At 30.6% G+C, this 24,772-nt stretch overlaps 1 protein-coding gene across 6 annotated transcripts in view; it reads left to right on the plus strand.

The window, feature by feature from the left end:
* Positions 1-24,772, plus strand: part of LOC100167178 — a 111,034-nt gene that overhangs the window by 34,608 nt on the left and 51,654 nt on the right. For 5 of the 6 annotated variants that reach the window (XM_016802387.2, XM_001943588.5, XM_029491146.1 and 2 more), the window contains exon 3: positions 16,453-16,627. In XM_016802387.2, coding sequence (XP_016657876.1) covers positions 16,453-16,627 — 175 coding nt within the window. Of the gene's footprint in view, positions 1-12,802; positions 13,263-16,452; positions 16,628-24,772 lie in introns of those variants that run through there. The other variant, XM_016802395.2, reaches the window with a different exon arrangement.

A 24,772-nucleotide genomic window follows, 5' to 3' on the forward strand; every position in this document is an offset into this window, starting at 1 on the left:
TAAGCTGATACTCGTACGTTCAATATATATCATATTATAAGAATCCAACTTGATTTTGGAGACTAAGGAAACCGGTTGCTGTTTATTTATTATTGTTATATTATATTATTAGTTATTTATTTGTTTGCACTTGCATTTTTTCATTTGAAATATATATTATTCATTGAACAGATAATTTATTGTTACATTTTTTTTCTATATTATCTCTATTTTATAATAAAAAAAATAAAAATAAAACACTCCAGTGGTTGAATTCAAAATGTAGGATATATAATTTTCAGAAATTAGCAATAACAATAACTACAATATGTAATTATATTATATTAATTGTATAGCCAAAAAATAGTCGTATGTTTTTAAATTAAATGATAAAAAAATAATTTCTTCCGGAGGAAGGTCGGGCAGCTAGTTATAATACAAATCCCGGTCTCGAAAATCGAGTTTCTATTGTTGAAAGCGGAGAATAACGCAGTACACAATATAAATATATACAAAGCCACCTCTAAACATTCCCTCTCTCTCAGAGCTCTTTCTCCGTCTATATTCTCCTCTCATAGACAAATGTACACCGGCACGTCTCCTAGGCTCCATGTGTGTTTGTTTTTTTTTTTAGAGCTGAGCTACCACTACACGTGATCGCCCGTCGGTTTTGTAATTTCAAAAACTAGTAAAATAAATAAATAATATATAAAAGTCGCGTTTTTCATATAGGTTTATCGACCTGCAATGCCTATATGTATGCGTTCCACGTTTTGCCTTTTATGTACTTATATTCTTATAGGTCGATCCTATATAATATGCGTCCTTCGCGTAATGTCATTACAGCCATCTGTTGCTACAACACACGTCTGATCACAATGATTTTTTTCTATCATTTTTTAACGTTTACTCAGAAAAACAAATAAATTATGTGAAATATATAAATTTCAGCTTTTCACGGAAAAACAATAATTATTACATATTCAGTCACTCAGGCACATACTTAGGTACATAATTTTCATAATTTGTCGGACCAATGATTATTGAGAAATGTAGAAAATCATGTTCAGCGTATAATAAATAAATAAAATAATTATTTATGGAACAAAAAAATGTACCTTAATTATTTTAAGATGGCAGGGTATTGTTAAACAGATAGAATAATATTATTTTAATTTATATTATCTGTATTTAGAATATTGAACGAAAATAAATCACAACTATTAAAAATCACTTTATTGTTAATTAGTTGTTTTTACTAAGTTTTTTTTCAGTGAATTTACGAGTAACTCGTGAAATTGAAAGTAAATTAATTATAAACTCATTGGTTTGAAGACAAAAGTTGTTTTTGAAAATAATTTAAATTAAAAACTGTAAATCTCGGTGTAAGAAATTAAACTGGTATAAACTAATTATAGTACCTATACAATAAAAATATTATATAATTTATTCTCTTCAGAAGTTAATGATTGTGTTAATATATGAATATAATATACTCTTTTCCTTCTTCATCTTCTTCTTAGGGTTTATCGGCCATCTAGACTATACCATCACACATCCTTTTCTCCAACTTTACATATCAACCACTCGTGTTTTCCAGTCTGGTTCTCCATCGTGTGCATCAACGTATATACACAAGCCCGGATTAAGACATTTTGAGGTCCAAGGGCCAAAGTTTTAAATAAGGCCCCTTTCCGAAAAACAAAAAAATAATTATGTACTTACCTATATATTATTTAATATTAGGTACCTCTTATAACAAATATAATATAATATATAATATAATATATTATATAGATATTATGTACATAGCAATAAATAATGAATATTGTATCATTTTATTTATAAATTATAATTTACAAGCTTTTTTAATCGCTAAATAACCATCGATTTTTTTTTAGGTGATTTATGCAAGGTTATAGCCTATAACGAAAAAAGTAATGGACAAATCTGAGGCTCCTAAATAAATGCTAACTATAAGGCCCGGGGGCCATGGCTCCCCTGGACTCCCCTTAATTCGGGCCTGTATATACATCCATTAAAACATGCATATGTTACCATAAATAAGTAAAATAAAATGTATAAAGCTAATGGCCCCTGGCGCCGAAGTTAAAGATCAATTAAAAAAAAAAAATTACATATAGGTAGGTATCGTATACATAAGATATGAATACTTATATTAATTTTGGCATAAGATCATCCATTTAATATATATTAAATGACGCATGTTCGGAATAATTGTGTTAAAACTTTTAACATTACAATTGTTTTATTCTTTAGTAGCTTTATAAATTAATTTTATTCAATATATCTCTAGGCCACCATAGATTCATGTTATATATTTAAGGGGAGTATTATACTCGTACCTTCTATTATGCTATATTATATTATAATATGTATATACTTACGAATTCTGTATACACTATTAAAACAATTCCAAGTTGACAAGTATAACTGACTATTTGATTGGATTAATGATTATATATCTGTGTGGGGTCCGTGATGTGTGTTTGGTTTTTGACATGATGCCATTAAAACGAACGAGGACAGACGTATTTCATTTGATGGATTTATAGTCCTATAAGATATTAACTATCAGCTATTTAATTAATAAACCCAAAACATTAGGCCCACAGCCCACATACCTAACTACTAGTTGGCAAACTATAAAATAATAAACGTACGATACAATTGAATTAAATTAATCCAATAAATTTAGCATACTTAACATAGTATAGTCAACTCAAAGACTGTGTCATAGCGAAACGAGTAAAAGAGTACTAATAAGTAATAGCGCACGTTTATTACCTACCTACCATAAACGTTTGTTATATAAAATAGCTTATTATCCTTTTTTTGGGTTATGTTACTCGATTAAACTTGGTACCAGCTATTATTTATTTTGTTCAGAACCTCACATGCGCGATAACACCTGTACCTATTCGTGCAGTCTTCTTGTCTAAATATATTAATATGATTGTATTTTGAGGGTTGAAAAAGTTTGAGAACTCTGATCGTGGATTTTAATCATTTAAAAAGTCTTAAAACAATATGATCGTAAAAAAATAAAAAAAACAACAAGCTTATGGATAATTCATGGGTTATAATGAAGAAAATCAGTATAATTGACAATTTGATAACCTTATTTAAATAACTTCAGAATCCCCATCGTCTAACTAGGAGTTACTCAACCCATCAACAATGAGCAATGGCCCAAATTTTGAATTTCGTTTTCGTTCTGAAACTTACTCATTGGTTTTATAAAATATGTTTGATATGAATTGATAAAAATCATATTTTAAAATATTTACTAGTTACCTAATATTACCAAATGGTTACATCATATTGAGAAGAATAGTCTGAATTGTTTGGATAAATTTAAAATTTTTAATCTAACCACACGCACCAATATCATGTTCGTATTTATACTTGGCAAAATATCCATCCTAGTAATGTATATATATTAAACTAGCGAAATATGTTAAGACGTTCACACTTAAAATTTAACAAAAATGGCAAAAAACTTCATATGCACTTCATGTCGACTGTAATGAATATAAGAGGTTAAAAAGAACTTATTTTTATGGCTCCACTGTCAATTTTGTCTAGACGTATAAAAATGACTTATCATTCTTAAAGTCAAAGATTATACGTTATTCTATCGTTAGACATAATGCTCAAACGTCAAAAATATGAATAAAACTTTTTTATGTTGAATATGAATAATATATATAAATTAAACCACGTTGTTTACAAATCGAAAAAACTAAATGATATACATTTGAATATATAATCTATATAATGGTTGTAGCTCAACATATATTTGTATTTATCTACCATTTAAAGGACGACATTTATGTTCATTGTGAAATTAAACTGAAGCAGATAGTAATATGAATTGTTATGTAAATTATTCATATTTGTATTATAATAAATTCCCAAATAAAAAAAAACAAAGTTTCCTTCAGGTAATTTTGAATTAGTATAATTTTGTATAATAATAATTATATTATAAATAAATAACTTTAGCCAGGCTGTTATTGTTTGAATAAAAAACAAAACTAAATATATACGTACCTATAGCATAGAAAAAATAATATAAATATAGGCACTAAAGAAACTCATTCAAAGTGAGTCATTATCAAAGAGCTTTGCAATATTATAAAATTTCAAAAAGTTCAACATTAATGCATACAAACAAACTTCTCGTTCATATTATAATAACTTTTTAAAATTTGTATGATAAAAATAATTGTAGAACACTATATTAACGATAATATGTAGCATTATGTAATATGCATCGACATAGTGGTTAGTCTAAGCATATTAAAATATACCTATATTCCCTGGAAATCTTTCTATAAATTCGTGCACGGTTTAGGGTCAAAGAAATTAGTATTTAAGTTAAAATTAATTGGAATGCTTAATAATTTTATCCAAAAATATTGGATTCTCGGAAACTCAAAAAGTGGTAAAATGGAAAATAATACTAGCAGGTCAGCGTTTACTATAATATAATATTATGAGGCACAATTATAATAAAATTCCATTTTCGCTAACCACATCGCACAGTATGGGTACATTTGGGTTAAAGTGGTCATAATTGCTATCACTTGTTCGGACACGAAAGTTTTGGATTACTTTCAGTCTTTAAAATTTAATAGAAAGCAAACGCCATTACTGTAAAACCAATATATAAATATTAAACGCTATATAAACCTAAAGTTCTTTCGATCTGCTCTATATTTATAAGCACAGCCAATTATCTCGGGTATTGTAAACATTTTTCCATTAATATCAGTTAAAGAAAATACTATTTTCAACTAATTTATATTGTTTGATTATGTTAATTTATTGTATAGTTGTAAACAAAACGAATTTATACTTTATATTCAATGATGACTGCAGTCTGCAACTATTTATGGACAATAAATATTTTATTAACAAATGTAATTTCCATTATTCTTTGTCTTCATTTTAATATCATTATTATTATTATTTTTTTTTTATCAATTATATGCTAATATTGGACTATATAATATATAGGTAGTTGATAGATACATTAAGATTTATGCTCAATTTTAATTGTAATCATCTATTGTATCACGTACAATATACTGCGTTTTTGACTTTAAAATAACTAACATTATCTTAAAAATTTATGTGTCTCTGGATTTTTATAGTTTTATTATTTAGTAGAATGTATATAAAAGTAATTTTATTTACCAAACATTTTTACATCTCCTATTGCTCACATTTTGTTTTGTCAAACATCCACTAAGCTTTATATTTTCTTGACAGTGGTGGCACCAGCTTCCAATAATCTTAGGGATTAAAATGTCACTATTATTTTGATAAAACAGATTAATATTTAAAGATTTAATTTTCAAATCATAAACCATTATCTATTTAATGTTAAACATATTTTCTTACGAATTAAAATCAATTGAAAGAACAATTAAGCAAGATAGTATTTACATATATATTTTCTAAGTAGGTACTTGTGAAAAATAATACTTGATTCGGGTACGGACAATGCAGAAAAACTTCCCATCATTTGTTTCCTACATCACTCGCAAGGCCACTAAACTTGTCCAAATATATTTTGTTATTGTTTCAAGCCTTCGCAGGTACATAATAGTTATAACAATAAACTGTAGTTGATAATGGCTACTTATGTTTCATAATATATATTTATATGAAGTAATACAATATAACATTACATTGTATATACCTAATTCAAATACCCACAAAATCAGTACCTAAATCACAAAATGATATAATAATGAATTCATTGTCCTCGAAAATAACTTATTAGCGTCAACAACTATAACGCTCAATGTATGTTCATGATTCACATTTTTTCAATTCCAAAAATACTCATACGTATAAATACGTAATATCCATCGTTTTAAAATGCATTATAAACTGTATAATAGCATCGCCCATCGCCAACTGAATTGATTGTATTGATTGATTATTACCAAAAATTACGATTATTTGAGTTTTATTTTCGTTTTCGAGACACGTGTTGATTTCTAGAACCTGTACCATCGAGTTACTTCAATCTCGCTTGTCAAGACCCCTAAGCCAAAACATACGAAATAAATTTGATCCAATTATTGGAGCATTTTATAAAACAACCAGAGGAGGGGTACAATATCGATAGATAACCACGCGAGTGGTATCTATTTACTAAAGGTGTTTATTTGCAATACATCCACGCTCGTACAGCACAGTACAATATACAGTTGCTTTAAATTATATGATATAACTATATTATTATTGCTGTTCAATTCGTCAATAATAAATTGATAGATTGGTGAAAATAATTAAAACGTTAATTTCACAATATTTTATATCACATAGTAGTTCATAAAAAGATAAGATATTTAGATATAGGTAATAGAAACAGAAATGTAAGAATAAAGAATAATGAAAAATAGGTCATACTTACATTGTATTCCGAAGATTCCCTTGAAAAATCAATAGTAAACTATTACGATTACGATTGAAGTGTAGTTCAATATCGTATACCTACCTCATCAAATGATTGAACTTGAAGATTTTCATCTATGTTTGATTTTGAGCGAAGCGAGGAATGATTTAATTTTAACAATTGAGTGTTTTTTTTTATTAATTTTAATCACGTTTTGGATCAAAACATTAATTACTCCAATCTATAATTTTGAGGTGGCCAGCTCTATCAGCAGATTTGATCTAGTTAGTGTTCAAAATTGTATGACCTATACGACGTTATAAACGATTGCTTATGGCGAGATCTAGGTATGTCAACTTAAATGAATTAAGAAAACACTAATAGTTAAATAAAACATATGTTATACAAATAATTATTTTACTTATCGACTATACAAACATACACACGTGGTTTGAAAACAATTTTACTTTAATTAGTCTTTGCATAAAACATATAAATACGTACTTAACTTTCACTAACGTGGCATAAAATTCTTATGGCACTTAACCGTTTAAGCGAGATTAACATTTTTAATCTACATGAATTTATCCATACAGTTGCTACTTTTATTATTATTGTTATTTACACTATGTATAACCTAACCTATAAAAGTGCTTCAGGAGCACGTTATGTTCGCTGCTCATTTTCCATTACAATATAATATATTGACGGAATAATATTACAAAAAAACATATAAATAATATTAAATATTGTACCTACTACCTGCCTAATACTAATAGTACTGGGAAATAAATACTAGTATACTACAATGGTCTCCACGATCGCCATTTGTGAAATCAATAATCGTTTAGAATCCAAACTATTTCGGCATTAATTTTTTAACATTATTCCTACGAATTTTTTGTGGTAAAAACTAAAAGTAAAAGGATAACCCGAAAACATATTTAGTAATAATATTTAATGTATTTCAGAGGACTTTAGTCATTCTGGGCTTAAAACTTTGTCTTAAACTTTAGTCTTAATACCATTTAATGATTACACTTTATAGTTTTTTTCTTACTACACAATAATCCGGCCCATACACAGTAGATATTAAGTTTTGATGGATGATTTTATGTTCTTCAAGTTATTTAATTTTAATAATTTGGTATTGACTTATAAAACAAAACCAATAACCAATTTTCGATGGTACATAGGTTTTTGACTATTTTAATAGAACAAAATATTGATACATATTAACATATACGTAGTACGTGGTTACCAATTACCGTTACCAACAAAATATTAATTTCGTTGTGAACGATCTTATACATAATTTTCTTACTTTAGTTTCGTCCATGATTATGTGATTGCCTCCAGGTTAGAACTTACAAAAGACTTTAAAATTAAAATAAACATTTTTGTTGTGTTATTATTTAAAGTTAGAATATTACATTTTTCACAGCGTCTTATAGTTATTTTAATAAAACTCTTTTAGCAAGGTAACAGAATCCAATATTTGTTTATTAATTACCTTATCTATATTAATATTTCTGGTAAATAATTTTGGGTATCACAAACATTGAAAAAAAAACCGTAACGCATCGAATACTAAGATAAAAAATAAAAGCTATAAGGTATATTATGAAAAAAAAAATGTTGTATTTACACAATAATAATATATTTCACGCGGATAAAAGAAAACGCGCTTTTCGAAATTAATTTTGAATAATATTATAAATTCTGATCAGGAACACGGTTGACGTTATATTTAAAAACAACATTTTCATAAAATAAAATGGTAAATTGTATTTTGTATACATACGGCAGCTGATATGATTTTATTTTCCATCCATAACTCGAAGTGTTATCCGATATAAAACATATCATTGCATCGTGTAGCGAGTAATACGTTTTTCTTCATATTACCCACCCGCATACTTCTGCGACTGCATATGTGAGCTATACATATATATGTGTGTATGGTACCTATAATGTATATTATTACATTTACAAAATAAAAAAATGTAAAAACACTCGCAACGTACATTTTACACTATACACATGTAAGGGAAATGGTAATATATGTAGCTGGTGACATACATAAATGTATATCATATTATTCTCAGTGCGGTTACTGGTTAGTACTTATTTTAAGAGGAAAACATTTATCCAACCACTGAACCGCATATTACTTATGTGATATACGAATAAATAATTATCGCGAGTCTGTACGTTGGCTACTGGCAAGTGGCTAAGTGTAGTCTGGCGAAAATCGAATATCGTTCTACTCGTTCGTTTCGTTTGAGCGGATTTTTGCTTTTGGCTTAAATCATTTGAAACTATATTGCGACTATACTCTAAGTATGGGTCGGTCCGGGGAAATGTTCACAAAATAACATATATTACACTGTTCATATTATTATATATTATCCATCTGCAGCAGGATATGAGTACAAGGACATAATCTACGTATTATATAAAAATGAGTGTTTGTCTGTCTGCGTGTGCGTCTTTTATGTGCATCCATTCCTAAACGGTTGGACCGATTTTTATGACATTTTTTGTGTGTATTTGAGTGGTTCTCGGGATAATTTATGTTCACAATCGGGCCCGGTAGGTCCAACCCGGGGAGGTGCGCAAACGGGGATTTTGAGATTTACGGTGGACATTTTTGTTTATAAATGGTTGCTATTGGTTATAGGAGAAATAATTATTAGAAATTAGTATTTATTATTTTATTGGTTGTCATTGGTTAATTGGGCTGACCAGGTGCAAGCATGCATCAAATCAAATTTTCACAAATTGCCTACTTGATATGCTGTCGCACATAGTCGGATTGCCTATATAAAATATAATTTAATCGTTAATTTTTTTTAGTCGTGAACGTAATATATCTTTTTCATAATCCTAAGCTCTGTACAAATTCTGAGAAAAAAAATATATATAATAATAATAGCTCAAAATGTCAAATACGAAATAATTGATGAATAATATATATTTCGTAACATTTTGTGCTGACTGTTACGTCACAATCACAGTTTTGAACAATAACATGACAATGGAAATAATGTTATTCATGTACATGTTTTCTTTTAGTCGGAGCTATAAATAAAAAATATTTTTTAACAATAAAATTCGTTGACATAATACGCACTGTGATCGATTTACTTATATTCAGTAAATAAAACAAATTTTTTATGATACGCTTTCTATTTGAATAATATCATTATCATATACACATGAACATGGTTATATAATATAATTTATTGACTTTAAGGTTTAAAATTTGTTTAAATTTGTCCAATTGATAAATTAGTATAGATGGCACTTAATGTGCGTTACTCCATAAATGAAATAAACAAGGTGTGAAATAATTACAATTGAGTTTTAGTCTTTGCAAAGATTAACATTATTCTCAAAAAAATAATTAGAAATTATAATATATAGTATGTATTTTATTATAATGCATAAGAATGTTCAATGTTTATATATTATATTATATTTGTTTTTTTTTTTTTTGTTACTGTTGTAATAACAGTTGGTTTTAGACTATTTCGTTTAGACCTATAATGTTTCTCTTTATGCAAAGTTAATCGCTAAGTGTAGCTGTTGTTAAATATTTTAATCTGAAAGCAAATGCAAAGATATTTCAAAAACTTTTCTTTGTAAACATTTAAAATTAATAATAAAAAATGTTTCAAAGAAACTCGTGAACCATAAAAAGAAAATTTTTAACTTTTCACTATTATTTTTTTTTTTAAAGCGTACTAATTACCATAATTACTGTAATTTGTATTGATTATATTATAAACGTTGTAGCTTGTAAGTATTAAATATACAATATGCGTACGAACTTTAAAATGTTATCAGTAATGTTATTTAGAGAACTAAGTAGGTTATAGGTACTAGGTATGTAGGTACCTACTTTTTAAATAATAATAATAATAAAAATGTAAAAAGTCCATTACTATTTACCATGTACCTATTACATTATAAGTGCATATATTCGTATGAAAAATTTGTTAATTTGTGGTGGTTAATTTGAATAATAATTGGTTTTAAAACAGTGATTTGCAAACACGGAATCGAGCACATGCGCTTTTCCGTGACGTTTCGAAAGAATTAAAAACGTGATAGTCCGACTAACCGCAAAATATTACCGCAGTGTATAATTTTTATTATTTTACTGTTTAATAATATAATAAAACTTTTTAGTGGCCACTGGGCGAGTGTAATTTATGATAATATACGATATAATAATAATATAATTTTGCCGTGTTCTGAATTATTAAAATCATTCCGTTTTATTGCGTCGCAGGCGGCGTGGTCAATTGCAAAAATATAAACAAACTTCGTTGTTGTGTACGGCGAGCCCATAGTGCATCTCTGACGAAATGAAAATGTTTTTTTTTTTTTGAAAAGTATTTCGCACGAATTCGTTCTCATCACGACGAATTGAAACGTATTTTCTAGAGAGTCTCGTAACACAAAAGCTCCCTTCTTCGGCATGATGTGGTGGCGGGGAACCTGCAGTAGTTAGAGTATCATATTATTATATACTCATGCTCGCATACACCCTGCAAATGTCTGGGGGTTAACGGGGGTAGAATTTGTAAACGCGCGCGCCCGTTGTTGTTCACTACCCATGTGTGTACTTACAAACAACGATCCCCCCCCCCCCCCCCCGGTTATAATTTACACTTGACCTTTCACGGTTAAAACGCATAATATATATATACGCTGCCCGTACACGTATATGCGTGTAGAGTGGTAGGCGGGAGCGGCGATAGAAGTCGCAGCAGTATAATACTTGTAGCTGGTATAACAGTAGTGGTGTAGTACCTACCCATATATACGTGGTATATGGTAATAAACATCCGAATTAAAGCATTAATAATATTGTTATTTAAATAATTAAACGGCGGCGTGTACTCAAACTCGCGCAGCCGGGATCCGATAATCTATATTAAATATACAAACCACGGCAAGGCCGCAGCTCCGACAGTGTAGGTAGGTATGTGTATAATAATAATAATAATGCGATAATTACACGCGGACATCCCTTAAATATATAACGCATGTATATTTCATAATTTTATAACGTATTATAATGCAATATATAGATAGGTTACACGCATACCGCATTACTATATAGTGTATACAAGACAAACAGCGACGACGAAATAACGTTTCATATGTTTATACGCAGAACACGGGCGAAAAACTGGTATAATTTGATTAGGACACAACCATGATAATAATAATACACAACCCGCTGACATTTTAATGGCACTCGTCCAAATTCGAGTTCCTCGTGCCGACCCGTTTCAATAGAATCGTCGTCTGCATAATTCGATAACATAATAATATTACCGGGAGGTACGCGACTATGTACACACAAATAATATTATACACGGCGCAGTGGGGTAGTTACGATGCGTGGGTCGCCCACCCCTCCCCGCGGCTGGTGTGCATACGCGTGAATACTTACGCAGTAACTCTAAAATAGTAATCGCGGTCATCAGAAAATAAAACATTTGATAAAAATTATTTCATGATAGGAAGGTATCGGTGTATAAAGGGTAGAGCACACGAAATTACCTACTTATCGTGTCCGCACCTATCGACGGAAAAAAAACGAGGTGTGCATGCTAAATATTTTCAACCCCCTCCGCATCGGGACTCGTCAAGAACCAACCCCTCTCCACGGCTGGTGTACATACGTGCAGTGAATACCTGCGCAGTACCTAACTCAGCTGAAATTGTATCGCGGTCATCAAACAACAAAACATTTAATAAAAATTATTTCATAATAGGTAAGGCAAAGGGAGATATCGGTATATAAAGGGTAGAACACATATAAAATTACCTACTTCCCGTGTCCATCTGTCGACGGAAAAAAAAGTGCTAAATATTTTCAACCCCTTCCGCATCGGGACTTGTCAAGAACCAACCCTGACACGGCGGCGGCGGCGGCGGTGGCGCCTACTCGTATACCTACATTATTATTACATTATAATATAGCCGTTTTAGCCTTAGGTAACACAAAGCCGTCCGATGATCGATATTCATTGATCGGTGTCGCCACAAGTGAAAATTTGTGCGCACGTGTACCTACGCCAAAATAATATTATTATTGCTGTTTAGCATTATTATATTCAATGGGATATAATATACAACCACCCGCGTTGTGGTAGTGTACTACTGTAGCTGTAATATTAGTTGTTCTAACTAATAATAACAGCTATTATCGCTATACTGCCGTTATTGCTATTATTGTATTAATGGCTGCACAGTATAGTTGTTTAAGTCCGACCCAAACTTGACCGGTGAAAGAGGGAGGGAGAGAGGGGGTATAGAGGTGAAGAACTGTAGTTGTGAGTGTCGGGAGGGGGCGAGAGGAGCCGAGAGTCCCGCGCCCAGATATTCTATCTAAAGAATTATACTCCCCGCCACTTCAGCTGCGCGCCGCCGCTCCCTTCGCCGGCCGGATGACAAATGGTTTCGCTTTTCCGGATGTTGACGCCAAAACAACCGTTATTCCACGGTAGTGTATATACACGTATATAATTTTTGTTTTGTTCTGTTACAAGATTTTTGGCGCCGTCTGTTTTCCCGAGAAAATATCCTGATTTATCGCGCGTCTCTTTACTATATCGTCTTGCCCCCCACGGGTCCCAGCACAATTCGCGAGATATCTTTTACCTACCTACATTAATGCGTAACGTTTCTGCAGACGCGAGATTGTCCGATTCGCGAAATGTACTTTTTGTCGACGTTACAACTGATGTCAGGCAGCAACGGTAATTCATAATTGAATACAAAGTTCATGATGGCGCGACTGCAATTTGATATTATGCAGGTAATATATAAACTTATAGTTAGTAGAACTTTATAAAGGATGAACCAAGGTTATCTCCATTCTATCCTTTAATTATGCATTTATTCAAATTTCGATTTTTAAAACAATATCGAGTTTAGTTGAAGATCGTATTTCATTATTTTCAAATACTTAAATGTTTATGCTATTTACCCAGAGTCGTCCTGTGACGTTACAGACTCCTTTTTTTTTTCAAACGAGTACCTCCATTTTAAATTCTGAGAGGAGCGATTTTACAATGATGCGTTGTGTGTGTGTGTTTATTATGTATCTATACACGATAAGTAGTCAAAATACTTCATTGATTTTAAGTTTCAGTATATCTTCTAGTAGGAAAGTATCTAGTTGGTACTTTTGAGAGGTAGATTTCAAAATTCACAGTAGTTTTCTAAAGCGTTGAAAAAAACTAAATTTTTTTGCGCAAAAACAGTTTTTGACAAAATCGATTTAGTTTTTTCGATGTAACTAAAGAACTAATTACCGTAGATACTTTGTATTTTCACCAAATGTTTACATAAGTATTTTCTATACACTATAACATAAAATAACATCTAATCATATTTTGATTCTATTTGAGCTATTATATTAGGCATAAGAAAATTTTCACTTGATCAAAAACTTGATAATTTAATACAAGGTTCATAATACGTTTCTATTAATGGAAATTATAAAAAATGTTGAGCGTAAATCCACAACATCTTTTTATGAGCGCTTGAAGTTAAAATGACGATAAAATTCGTAAAAGTCTCAAAAATTTGAAAATTATTTTGTTGTTAAAAATGTATAAAATGTTTGATTTTTGTAGCTTAACATTGAAAATTCAAAACAAGGTTTTTCATATTTTTTATTTCATACTGTAAACAAAAAAATCTAAAAAATACATAATAGCATTAATAACATAAAAATAAAATAATTAAATTAACCAATAATCTTAAACAAGAGTAATGATTCTTATATAGCTTACCTACAAAATTACATAGTTATGGGAGGGAAAATGGTAGGTGCAATGTTTCGTAATGTGGGATTTACAGTATTACTACACTACTATGTTGTATATTATGTTATTGTATATTATATCTATGTGTCTTACGGTAATACGCGTACCTTTGTTACCACTGCGTGAATTGTACATTTGTATTCCGAAGAGTATTATTTCCATTAAATATAACATAGTACGTGTATTGTGAATAATGTTTCATATTACAAAAACGGACTTGAACGGTATTTTTGATGAGTTGCTGTCGAGGTTTCTTTGTTTTGTTGAATAATAAATCTCAATTTGCCATACGGTAAATAAATAATAAATCTCAATACTATATGTCTTTAGACAATTTTGTGGATTGAAATGTTTCGAAGGTCCGACAAGAAAAATGAAAAATATTCTTCCATTCGTCGGCTGGTATAAAATATAATTTGAAATATATTTCTAGAATATACACAAACGCGATTCTTGTATTCGTAACCGCTTACCGCGGTAATAAGTAGTATGATTATTGATCAAGATTGTAAATGTGAATATGTTTTGGTACCACGGTCTTCTTATTGTAGACGAAGGTAATGATCATAGAATTTAAATGTTTTGGTTTAAACAAATTTATTTGAATCGAAACAATAATTATTATTGTAAAATCAGAATATTCTTGTTCAGACGTCTAAGTAAATACCTATTAATATGTTACATTGTGTTGTATCAATATATAATTATAACGTCGTGTATTTATTTGTATAGTGTATAAGCCATAATTACAGCGCTTGAAACCGTTTTCAAAATCGATTTCAGAAACCGTTATAAACCGTTTTAAAACCGAAACCGAAACCGTAAAAAATTGGATACCGGTATTAAAGTCAAAACCGAAATCGGAAAAAATTGGATACCGGTATTATAATTTAAAACCGAAACCGAAATAAATTGGATACCGGTATTAAATTCAAAATCAAAACCGTAAAAAATTGGAAACCGGTATTAAATTCAAAACCGAAATCTGAAAAAATTGGAAACCGTTATTTTTTTTTAACTGACGTGTTTTTAAATACGTAAATTCCATTAATACGCATAATTAATAATCATAATACAATTGAGATAATAATTATTTTTGTTGATAAACATTTAATTATTCGCAAAATTATTAGTTGTTTATAAATAGTAATGACATAAATTAAAGTTACTAGCAAATACTATATAATATGACAATTGACAATACGGAACAAAGAATGATAATTATATAGACGACATAGCCCCCTCAAAATAGTTTAGAAACCGGTGTACAAAACCGAAACCAAAACCGAAATTTCTTAATACCGGTATTTGAAACCGAAACATTTAGAAACCGGTATTCGAAATCGAAACCGAAACCGAAATTTCTTAATACCGGTATTGTTAAGTTGAAACTGAAATCGTAAAATTTCAAAACTGGTATACAAAATCGAAACCGAAACCGAAATTTCCTAATACCGGTATTGAAAAATTGAAACCTAAATCGAAAAAATTAAAAACCAGTATACAAAATCGAAACCGAAATTATTTCAATCGGTTTCAAGCCCTGCATAATTATATAGAATTACGGCTATCTACGTTATTATTGTGAAAGCCCATAGTCTTAAAAACATTGTTTAATCAAATGTTTACTCAAACATTGTACAAAATAGAAATACGTTTCAATGTCGGTAGTGAAAAAAAAAAAATATATAAATAATAATAACGATGTCGAGTCGGTCGATGCGTCGGCGGCATTGGACGGAATAATATACGCACGGCCGTTTGCGATGAGAACTGAAATCCGTCCATTTCGTGCGGAAGTAGAACAACGCGTTGTCTTTTAGCCGTCTCGTGAATATTGCACGGGCGACTGTAGGTCGTTTCGCGAAATGGTCCAGAAAAATAGCGTCTGTTTCACGAATTGGACGATTTTGCGTTGGGCCATGGTGACATAATGATACGCATATATATATATTTATATACAAATATAATACGCTAGACGAACACGCGTATACGGTCTCCGCGCAGCGTTATCACTCGCGTCGTTTTTCGGACCACTTCACAATGCCCCATCACAATACCTATGCGTTATTAAACCGTTGTTGTGTCCTCTGTATATATTGTTATACTGCAGCGGCACTGTGTGTGCCGACGCGAATAAAATATTATTACATTGTCGTCGTGTTGTGTTCGCAGTGAGGATGAACTGCACGGCGGCCGCCTCGACGCTGTACAACTACACGATCACCGTCAACGGAAAACTGCTGGCTCGGGGGGGTCAACCGGCCGCCAACGGTGGCTGCAGTCTACTGGAGTTCGACTGGTCGGCGACGGCGGCCGACCAACAGTCGCACAAATATTTGACGTTTAGGTGAGTACCCGAATAATATACCTATAATGTGTGTGTGTGTGTGTGTGTGTGTGTAAATTACGCGTTGGATATTTTAATAATTTACATAAAAATGATAGTAAATTTATCACAAATTCGGTCCGACAATTTGTTCATCCGCACCACGATTATCAGCCCATAAACGCGGTTATCTGTCTTGAATAACTACCACCCAGTAGTCAGATCCTTAGTTATCGTATTTTATATCGACATTATTAAAAGGCACATGGTTTATTGGAGATTGGTTCCCGGCAACACTCGATTTCACTTTTTACATATCGACAAGTCGATCCATGACGCCAACCTAGAATGGTGCGAATGTATACGCGATTCGTTTACTTCATGACAAATTCGTAGGTACCTATATAATCGTTACACTATAGTTCTTATATGTTTACTTAATACTTTTCTTTATTTACCTAACTATTTTGTTATTTTATTTTATCATGTGTCTATATTTGTAAAAGCCGACTTGGCGTTAATTTATAAAATAAAATAAATAAAATAATATTGTTTTGTGATATGCAAACCGACCAATAATATCCAAAAACAGGTACTGAAAATGGGACCACTTTAATCGAAAAATTACAATGTGTGTTTTTTCGATCACATGCGGGTACAGAACATAATATACATAGGTACTGTATGTCTGTAAGTTTGGGAAAGCAATTGCATAACTTTGAATCCCACAAACGACGTTACTGTACCGCGGTTGCAGTATACCTACGCATAATAATAATAGAAACACATTTCCTTAATTGAAAAGTATTTTTACTTTAAAATTTAAATAAACAACTGAAGTCTGAGAAAATGTACAAAGTATTTAGTAGTTCCTACTTATATTACTCTCTTTATATTATCTATCTATATATAATATGTATACATATAAATATAAATGAATGTTTGCCTGTTTCTTTGTCCTCTATTGACTCAGAAACCACTGGACCGTTTTCAATAAAAGTTATATCAATAGATTTCTAAAGTCTCGAGGAGTGTTTATTATTTATTATTTATTTTTTTCCACCCCTATTTGTTGCCATATGGCGAACTTACACATAGATTTTGTTTCAGCTTTCGAAAATCGAATATTTATTAGTTTCAATATTGAATATAGGATTTGTGGGTTACAGCGATACTAAAATAGTTATTATTATATGGTTGGATATAATTGTCAGCAGTATTGTATTATAATATATTTGTCATCTAGACTAATAAAGCTATTCTATATAAAATAAGTAATATTAAGTAATAGCTATTATATTATTTAAGAGGCAAAGTTTACGAATGAGGTTTATATTTTAATAAAAAAACAATCGAGAATATTATTTCAACTGAAACCAAACTGAAAACATATAAGGATCGATTATTATTATTCATAATAGAATAATACATAGGTAGTCGGATAACACAGTCCACAGATATTATTGGTCGAGTTATATCTAAACGACACAATATAATATGCAAATCCACAGTTTTTGACCAATTGGCACCAAATTGCACTTATTGTTTGGGATTCCGGATGGGTTGTAAGAGTATTAAAATAGAAGCCACCCACAAGTAACGTATATTATATAATATATATATTATAAAAGGTAGAGTTAATTTCTGAGGCTTAAATAGAATCACATAAAAAATACTAACCGACTTTGGTGATTCGGGGCAGGTTTGGATAATAAATTGAATCATTGATTTTAGTTTGGTTTACCAGCTATTAATAATATTAAAATCGTAACCACATATCATTCGCGATTATTTGTTTATTTATTTGTTATTTAAATATTATGGCTTTAACAGTGACGGTTATTATTAGTTTTTACGATTATTTCTGCTTGCAATTGGTTACCGTAAGAAAAAAAAAATTGTTACTATTACTATCCCGGATTAATTTATCATCAGGCAACGCTGGTTAATACGGCTATAGTATTAAAATGGTAATCGACCAGCTAAAATTGTGTTTTGTAATAGAAATATTTATTATTTTTTTCAAAGACTTTAAATAATATTGGATACGCTACCTATACCTACAATTTACTTTGAATATGATAATAACATTTGTTTTATTACCTCACCACGTTGAACCTGTGATCCACGGTAGACTGTAGTGTAGAAATCACATAATACTATAGGTACATAAATTATACTTAAAATATTATTATTTTAAAGTTAAAAAAAAAAAATAAATAACCTTCATTAACGACAGACATTTATATAGAATTTGTTTTACAAAAATGTTGTTGAAAAATGCAAAAGGTTTGTTTGTTTGTTCGTAAAGGATAACTTTTTTTTTTTTTACTACTTTTACTTCGAATAATATTTATAATAAAATTATTTGATGTATTTATATATATATTTATCATATAACTGTACTGTATTACTACAATAAAAATGGGAAGTATGCGAAATTCACAAATGAGTATACCAATGTAATACTACCTATATTATGTCTATATAATTTGTAGTTTAGTGCGTGTAGTGTCGTGATTTGTATATTATATTATGCGTATGGAATATATTATTTAACGTCGAGACTGATGCGAAAGTCTGCGTGCGTATAATTTACATGTTCGCTCGGCACTCGCATCAATCGGATTTTGATTGTCAAATGGGTGGGCTAAGCACGTTGCGAATCATTTCCCCATAAACGTTTTCCTACGATTTCAACATTTCGCGTTCGCCTGTCGGATTTCATTTTCGAAAACAGTATACTCGACACCTACCTACCTTGCGTGCTTACCTACACTAATAATAATAATATATAAAATAAAACAATTATTAATAAATATTTTTTCGCTCGTCTGTATCGTGTCGGGTTTGAACTTTGAATCGATTAATATTGTATTATACTGTCGATAATTGAAACGGATTGACAGGTTATTATCGATTTATGTACATGCAAATATCTGCTGACACGATCGTAGACGTATTATCTCGCCTCGTTAGGGTTAGCACTTATATAGGTATATATGCCTCCACTTGGATTTTTTTCAGCATCCGACGCAGATTTGATCAGCGGAATATAGTGTACGGCGTCCAATAATCACCTCGTTTATTTCAATAAACTGTGTACCTGTTTTATTTTTTTATTAAGTGTTTTCATTAGTAAAAATAATTCAACGATGGCGTCATGCCACGTGATACTCAAGTCCCCAAGTGCGTTTTTTCCTGTTGTAGGTTTTTATTTCATAACGTAGCCAATAATATACATCTATATATATATATAGATACGAGCTACTCATATCCAACAGTGTTTTTCGGCATACCTATAAACTGGGTAATATATTACAATGAAATCGTTGTGTTTCCAATACCTAGGGCATATAAAAATTGAACACAAACTGATTTATCATAATGATTCAGCGGCACTCTACATAATATGAAAAGTTTTTCGATGGTGATATGTGAACAATTCTAGTGACTATAGTCACTTTGCTAATTTTTGTTTTGCATAAACACATATTAAGTAATTACACTACTAATAATTCGATTATAAATAATATATAGGCGTATAGTTTTTACGATGATCCTATTATTATTACTGCAATCTGAAATTCACTTTTAAATAATATATAAACATATAATATACATTTCACAAGGCGATAGGTGATAGTATAGTTGAAAACAAGATATTTTTATATTGAGCTAGGGTGCTAGACATTAGTCGTGGTCGTTGAATTAGCTAGTCTATGACAAGACTGTAGTCGTGAGCTAGCAGTGGTCACGAGAAAAAATAGCCTGTAAAAGAATGGTAAATAATAAAAAAAAGTTGAAATGGAAAAAATATTTTCTAAATATTCCCACATGCCCAATACGATTAGGTTATAATATTATGATTGTGCTGATGATGAATTTATTTAAATAAATTGTCATCTGTAATACGTATATTTAAATGATAAAAATTGCAGTTTTTACTATTGCTTTCCTTAGTTTCTCAAGTCAAATATTAGTCTTCTACGGTTTATTAGGTATTACACAGACTATGAGTGCATCTAAACAAGGGTGGCAACTCTTTATGGATCATTCATATAAAATATTAAAGGTTAGACATATAGTAAATAAGAATACTTATCTATTTTCAGTTTTCACTCACATTGGTGTTTAAATGATTTTATTAGAAAAATGATTTCTAGTTGAACTTGGTTAAAATCAAATATTTTTTTAAAGGTCAGTTTTTTACTCTCCTAGGGCTAGGTATAAGGTATTGTGAAGAACTTACTATTACTGTGTTATTTATTATTGTAAAGCAAACTTATTTAAATTACCAAATAGATTGCGTTTCTAATCAATTAATTAAGTGAAACGAAAATAATAAAATGAAAAATAACATCGTGAAAACAATATATTCTTCGCTTTGCCCGGAATCTAAAATTGATACTCCACCAAAATAAAATGTTCTTTTTATTTAAAAATAATAATAATAATAATAATAACATAGATTGTATTCTTTGGTACGACAAAAAAAAAAATCAATTACATAAAGTTTAGAACTTTAAGAGTGTATAGTATGTAGTCGTGTTGATATAATAATTCATTGTTAAAATATTTATTGCTTGTGTTATTGTCAAATCGTAAAGATAAATCAAAAACTTAAGAATTTTAGCAAACAATAATATTAATTATAATACATAACACAGAACTGCGTTTCAAGTTTCTCGTTGTTTTTTTTTTCTTTTACGTCTCCCTTTCATGCATTTTTACATTCACAGAAAAGATGGTGTCCAAAATAGATACACACAGGACAATTAATATTTGTTGTGTATAAATATAATGAGGATCTTGTAAAAGAACAACAAAAAAAAACTTTAAAATATATACAACAATGGTAAAATTTAATATAGTATTATGCTCATATTATATTCAATTATGTTTATATTTCCGCTGACCTAGATATTTTATCGTTGCAAAAACAAAAATGATTGCAATGCAATAAAAATTTCATCACGTCAATACAATCTATTAGGAATATGCGTGTGTACCAGTTATTCTTAGGTAAATTAGTTAACAATTTCTTACAAACGCTTAAATTTATGTATTAACGACAAAATTAAAAACTTAAATTCAACGGGAAAAAAAGAACTCAAGGTTGCAGGAAATAGAAAAGATGTACCTATGCTTATGATAATTACTTTTTACGGTTTAAAGATCAAAGGTCTACTTGATATTGTAGCGAGGGACAGAAAGAGGAATGAAATAATTATGTCGGGACAATTGAAAAAGTCTAACCTGTAGCCGAGTTTATGTTCCGAGTACACAGGATGGTATCCCATATGATATTCATTATTAATTGTTCTCAGTATATCTCGTTTAATGAGGGTATTTTATTTTTATTTAAAATTCACGTTTTTTTGGTTTTACATAAACAAGTTTTGATGATAAGTAAAAATAACTACCAACCTCAAAATCGGTTGTCGCATTTTAATCCGTATTTGGTAACGGGGACTGGAACCGTATCGAAAAAGACCAGTTTTGTTCTGAAACCGGACGGCAACCATGATAATATATTTTATTACGAATCGAAACTGAACCGAAATCTATATTTTGATGAATTTGTTTTTTTTTTTTTGTCATAATTTCCAATAGACATTATGTTTTTATCTTGTTATAATGAAATATGATTATTCGAATAGCAGTAATAAGTAATAGCTAATAATTACAAAATCGTAGATGTATGTAAAAGTCTGTTATGAAATTAGAATATTATTATTCTCGTAGAACCTATTATGTGTCCTATACAAACTGGCAACAAAACAATATATAAATTCCAATTCCCATCGAATAGATAATAAACTCGCACCGTCGATAGGTAAATAATATTGTATCGAAATTGATATGGATTGCAGATAGGTAATGGGGATGCCAATAACATGTAAATATTATTTCTGGAAATAATTACAATGTTAGATTAGTATTCTATAGTAATGTAGTCAATGTTCCATAAATTTATCAAATAATTATTTACCGTTCTAGCGATGTAAGTGTTAATCACCTTTTTTTCAGGCAAATTGTATATGTTTATTATCTCCCTAAAGATGTAACATACTGGAAAAGACAGTTATTATTAGTTCGAACAAAATATATTATTTGAAAAAAATAATTATTAAAAATGGTTCCTCAAGAATAGATAACTTATATGTATTTTGTACATCAATTAAATTGATATCATAACATAAGTATATATATTAATAATTATTGTTATTAATTATTTATGTATTTTTAACTCTATATTACCTATCCTTAATAAATGTACACTATAAAAAGATAATATACTAGTAATGTTTTTCTATTAGTTGAACTACTGTTAAGTGATAAAATGGATATTTTTTAAGTATTATATTTACCATAACGAGTTTATCCTCATCCAGCTTGAATATATTCAATCAACCATTCTCCGGATCATAACAGAGAGTAAATTGTTTGTATCGACTATCGATCAAGGCCGTACATAACACGACTGAAGTACTTTCCATCAAATAAACCATCACAGTGGCAAATAAATACACACCGTCCCTTCCACACCGAAATAATAAATAGAATTCTAACTTAAGTCAAACGTCACAAAAAAAAAAAACGGCTAAGTATCAAGTATAGGTGAGGAAAAAAACATCCATCATGAAATACACTCATGAAATAAAATTACACACCCTTATATAGAAGAAGTAATCTAAAATACTTGAAACACACAGGTAAACAAATACAAAAAAAAATTGTGATCGAACTCGAATGGTTAACATGTTACCTGATCAGGTCACACCAGCTGATCGCACTACAGACCCCACTATCCCAAGTAATCATACGATTTTTAAGTACTGTATAAAAAATTAGTCATTGTATTATCAACCTTAATTTAGGTCAGCTATGTAATATCAATAATATTATAGCTAAAACTATGAAAAAAAGTTTATACTGTTATAATATTCATATGACTATTTATGGAAGTTTAACTGTGTCAATAGTGTCATGGAATTCTGAACATTGTAAAAATTCAAAAAATAGTATTAGTTTTTGAAAGTTATAAACTTATATGGGACGCATAGCGTCGGCTTAATTCGTAAATCTCGTAACTCCAAAATTACGATTTTGAGATTATTATTTTTTTTTTTAGAAAAAAAAGCGCATCGTTTAAAACCACTCTCACTCTGATAAGACAGTTTCTCTTCCATGAACTTGCTATTAAAGTTTCGGCGAAATTAACTTAACTCCATGGAATCTCCTACTAAGATAAATAGTCGTATCTCCATAACGACCATAACTGCATGTCTGCATAATTAGTGGTAAAATATTATTTTCAATAATAACGTTACAATTATAATATTATTTTTGTTTTTTTCGCTATTAAATTAATTAAATGTTTTTTGTTGTTCCTGAAAAGTAATCGTTTTTGGAGTTACGAGATTTACGAGTTAAGCCGACGATATTAGGTAATTTATTATATAATATTTAAAAAAAATACCCATTTTATTACTTAACGGTAGTTCAACTAATAGAAAAACATTACTAGGTTATTATCTTTTTATAGTATACATTTATTAAGGATAGGCAATATAGGTAGAGTTACAAAATACATAAATAATTAACAACAGTAATTATATAAATATTATTCGCTGACGTTGCGGTCGGTCTTGGTGGTCTCGCGGTCATCCGCAGCTGCTGCGGGCGGCCGCGCGGTGAACGCTTGCTGAACGATCGACGCGACCACGGTGAACGTCCTGGGCGTCTTGATCTGGACCACGAACGACTGAACTAACTGTTCCGAAGTGGCCATCACCAGCAACTGGTCCGGCGCGCACCTGACCGTGTTCACCGATTCGACGACCACCGCTGGGTAGTTGTGGCCCTTCTCCGTCGTGCTCTCGAGGAACCAGCGCACCTGCGGCAATCCCGTGGCCACGACCCGCAAGCCGTCCGCGTTCACGTGACAGTACTGAGCGCGCTCAGCGTAGAACCACCACAAGTGTTCCGGTGTATTGTACAGCACCGTGTAGTACTGCCGGACCAGTTCGTGTCCGACAATGGCGTCCGGTCTGCCACTGTTCGTAGCTTTCGCTACTCGCTCTTCCGCTCGACGTGCGTGCTGCTTGTTCTGCTGCTGAACGCATCGCCCAGACGGTCCGTTTTTGGAGGTCTTGGTCC

This window comes from Acyrthosiphon pisum, chromosome A3 (genome assembly GCF_005508785.2).
Source record: "Acyrthosiphon pisum isolate AL4f chromosome A3, pea_aphid_22Mar2018_4r6ur, whole genome shotgun sequence".
Lineage (NCBI taxonomy): Eukaryota > Metazoa > Arthropoda > Insecta > Hemiptera > Aphididae > Acyrthosiphon > Acyrthosiphon pisum.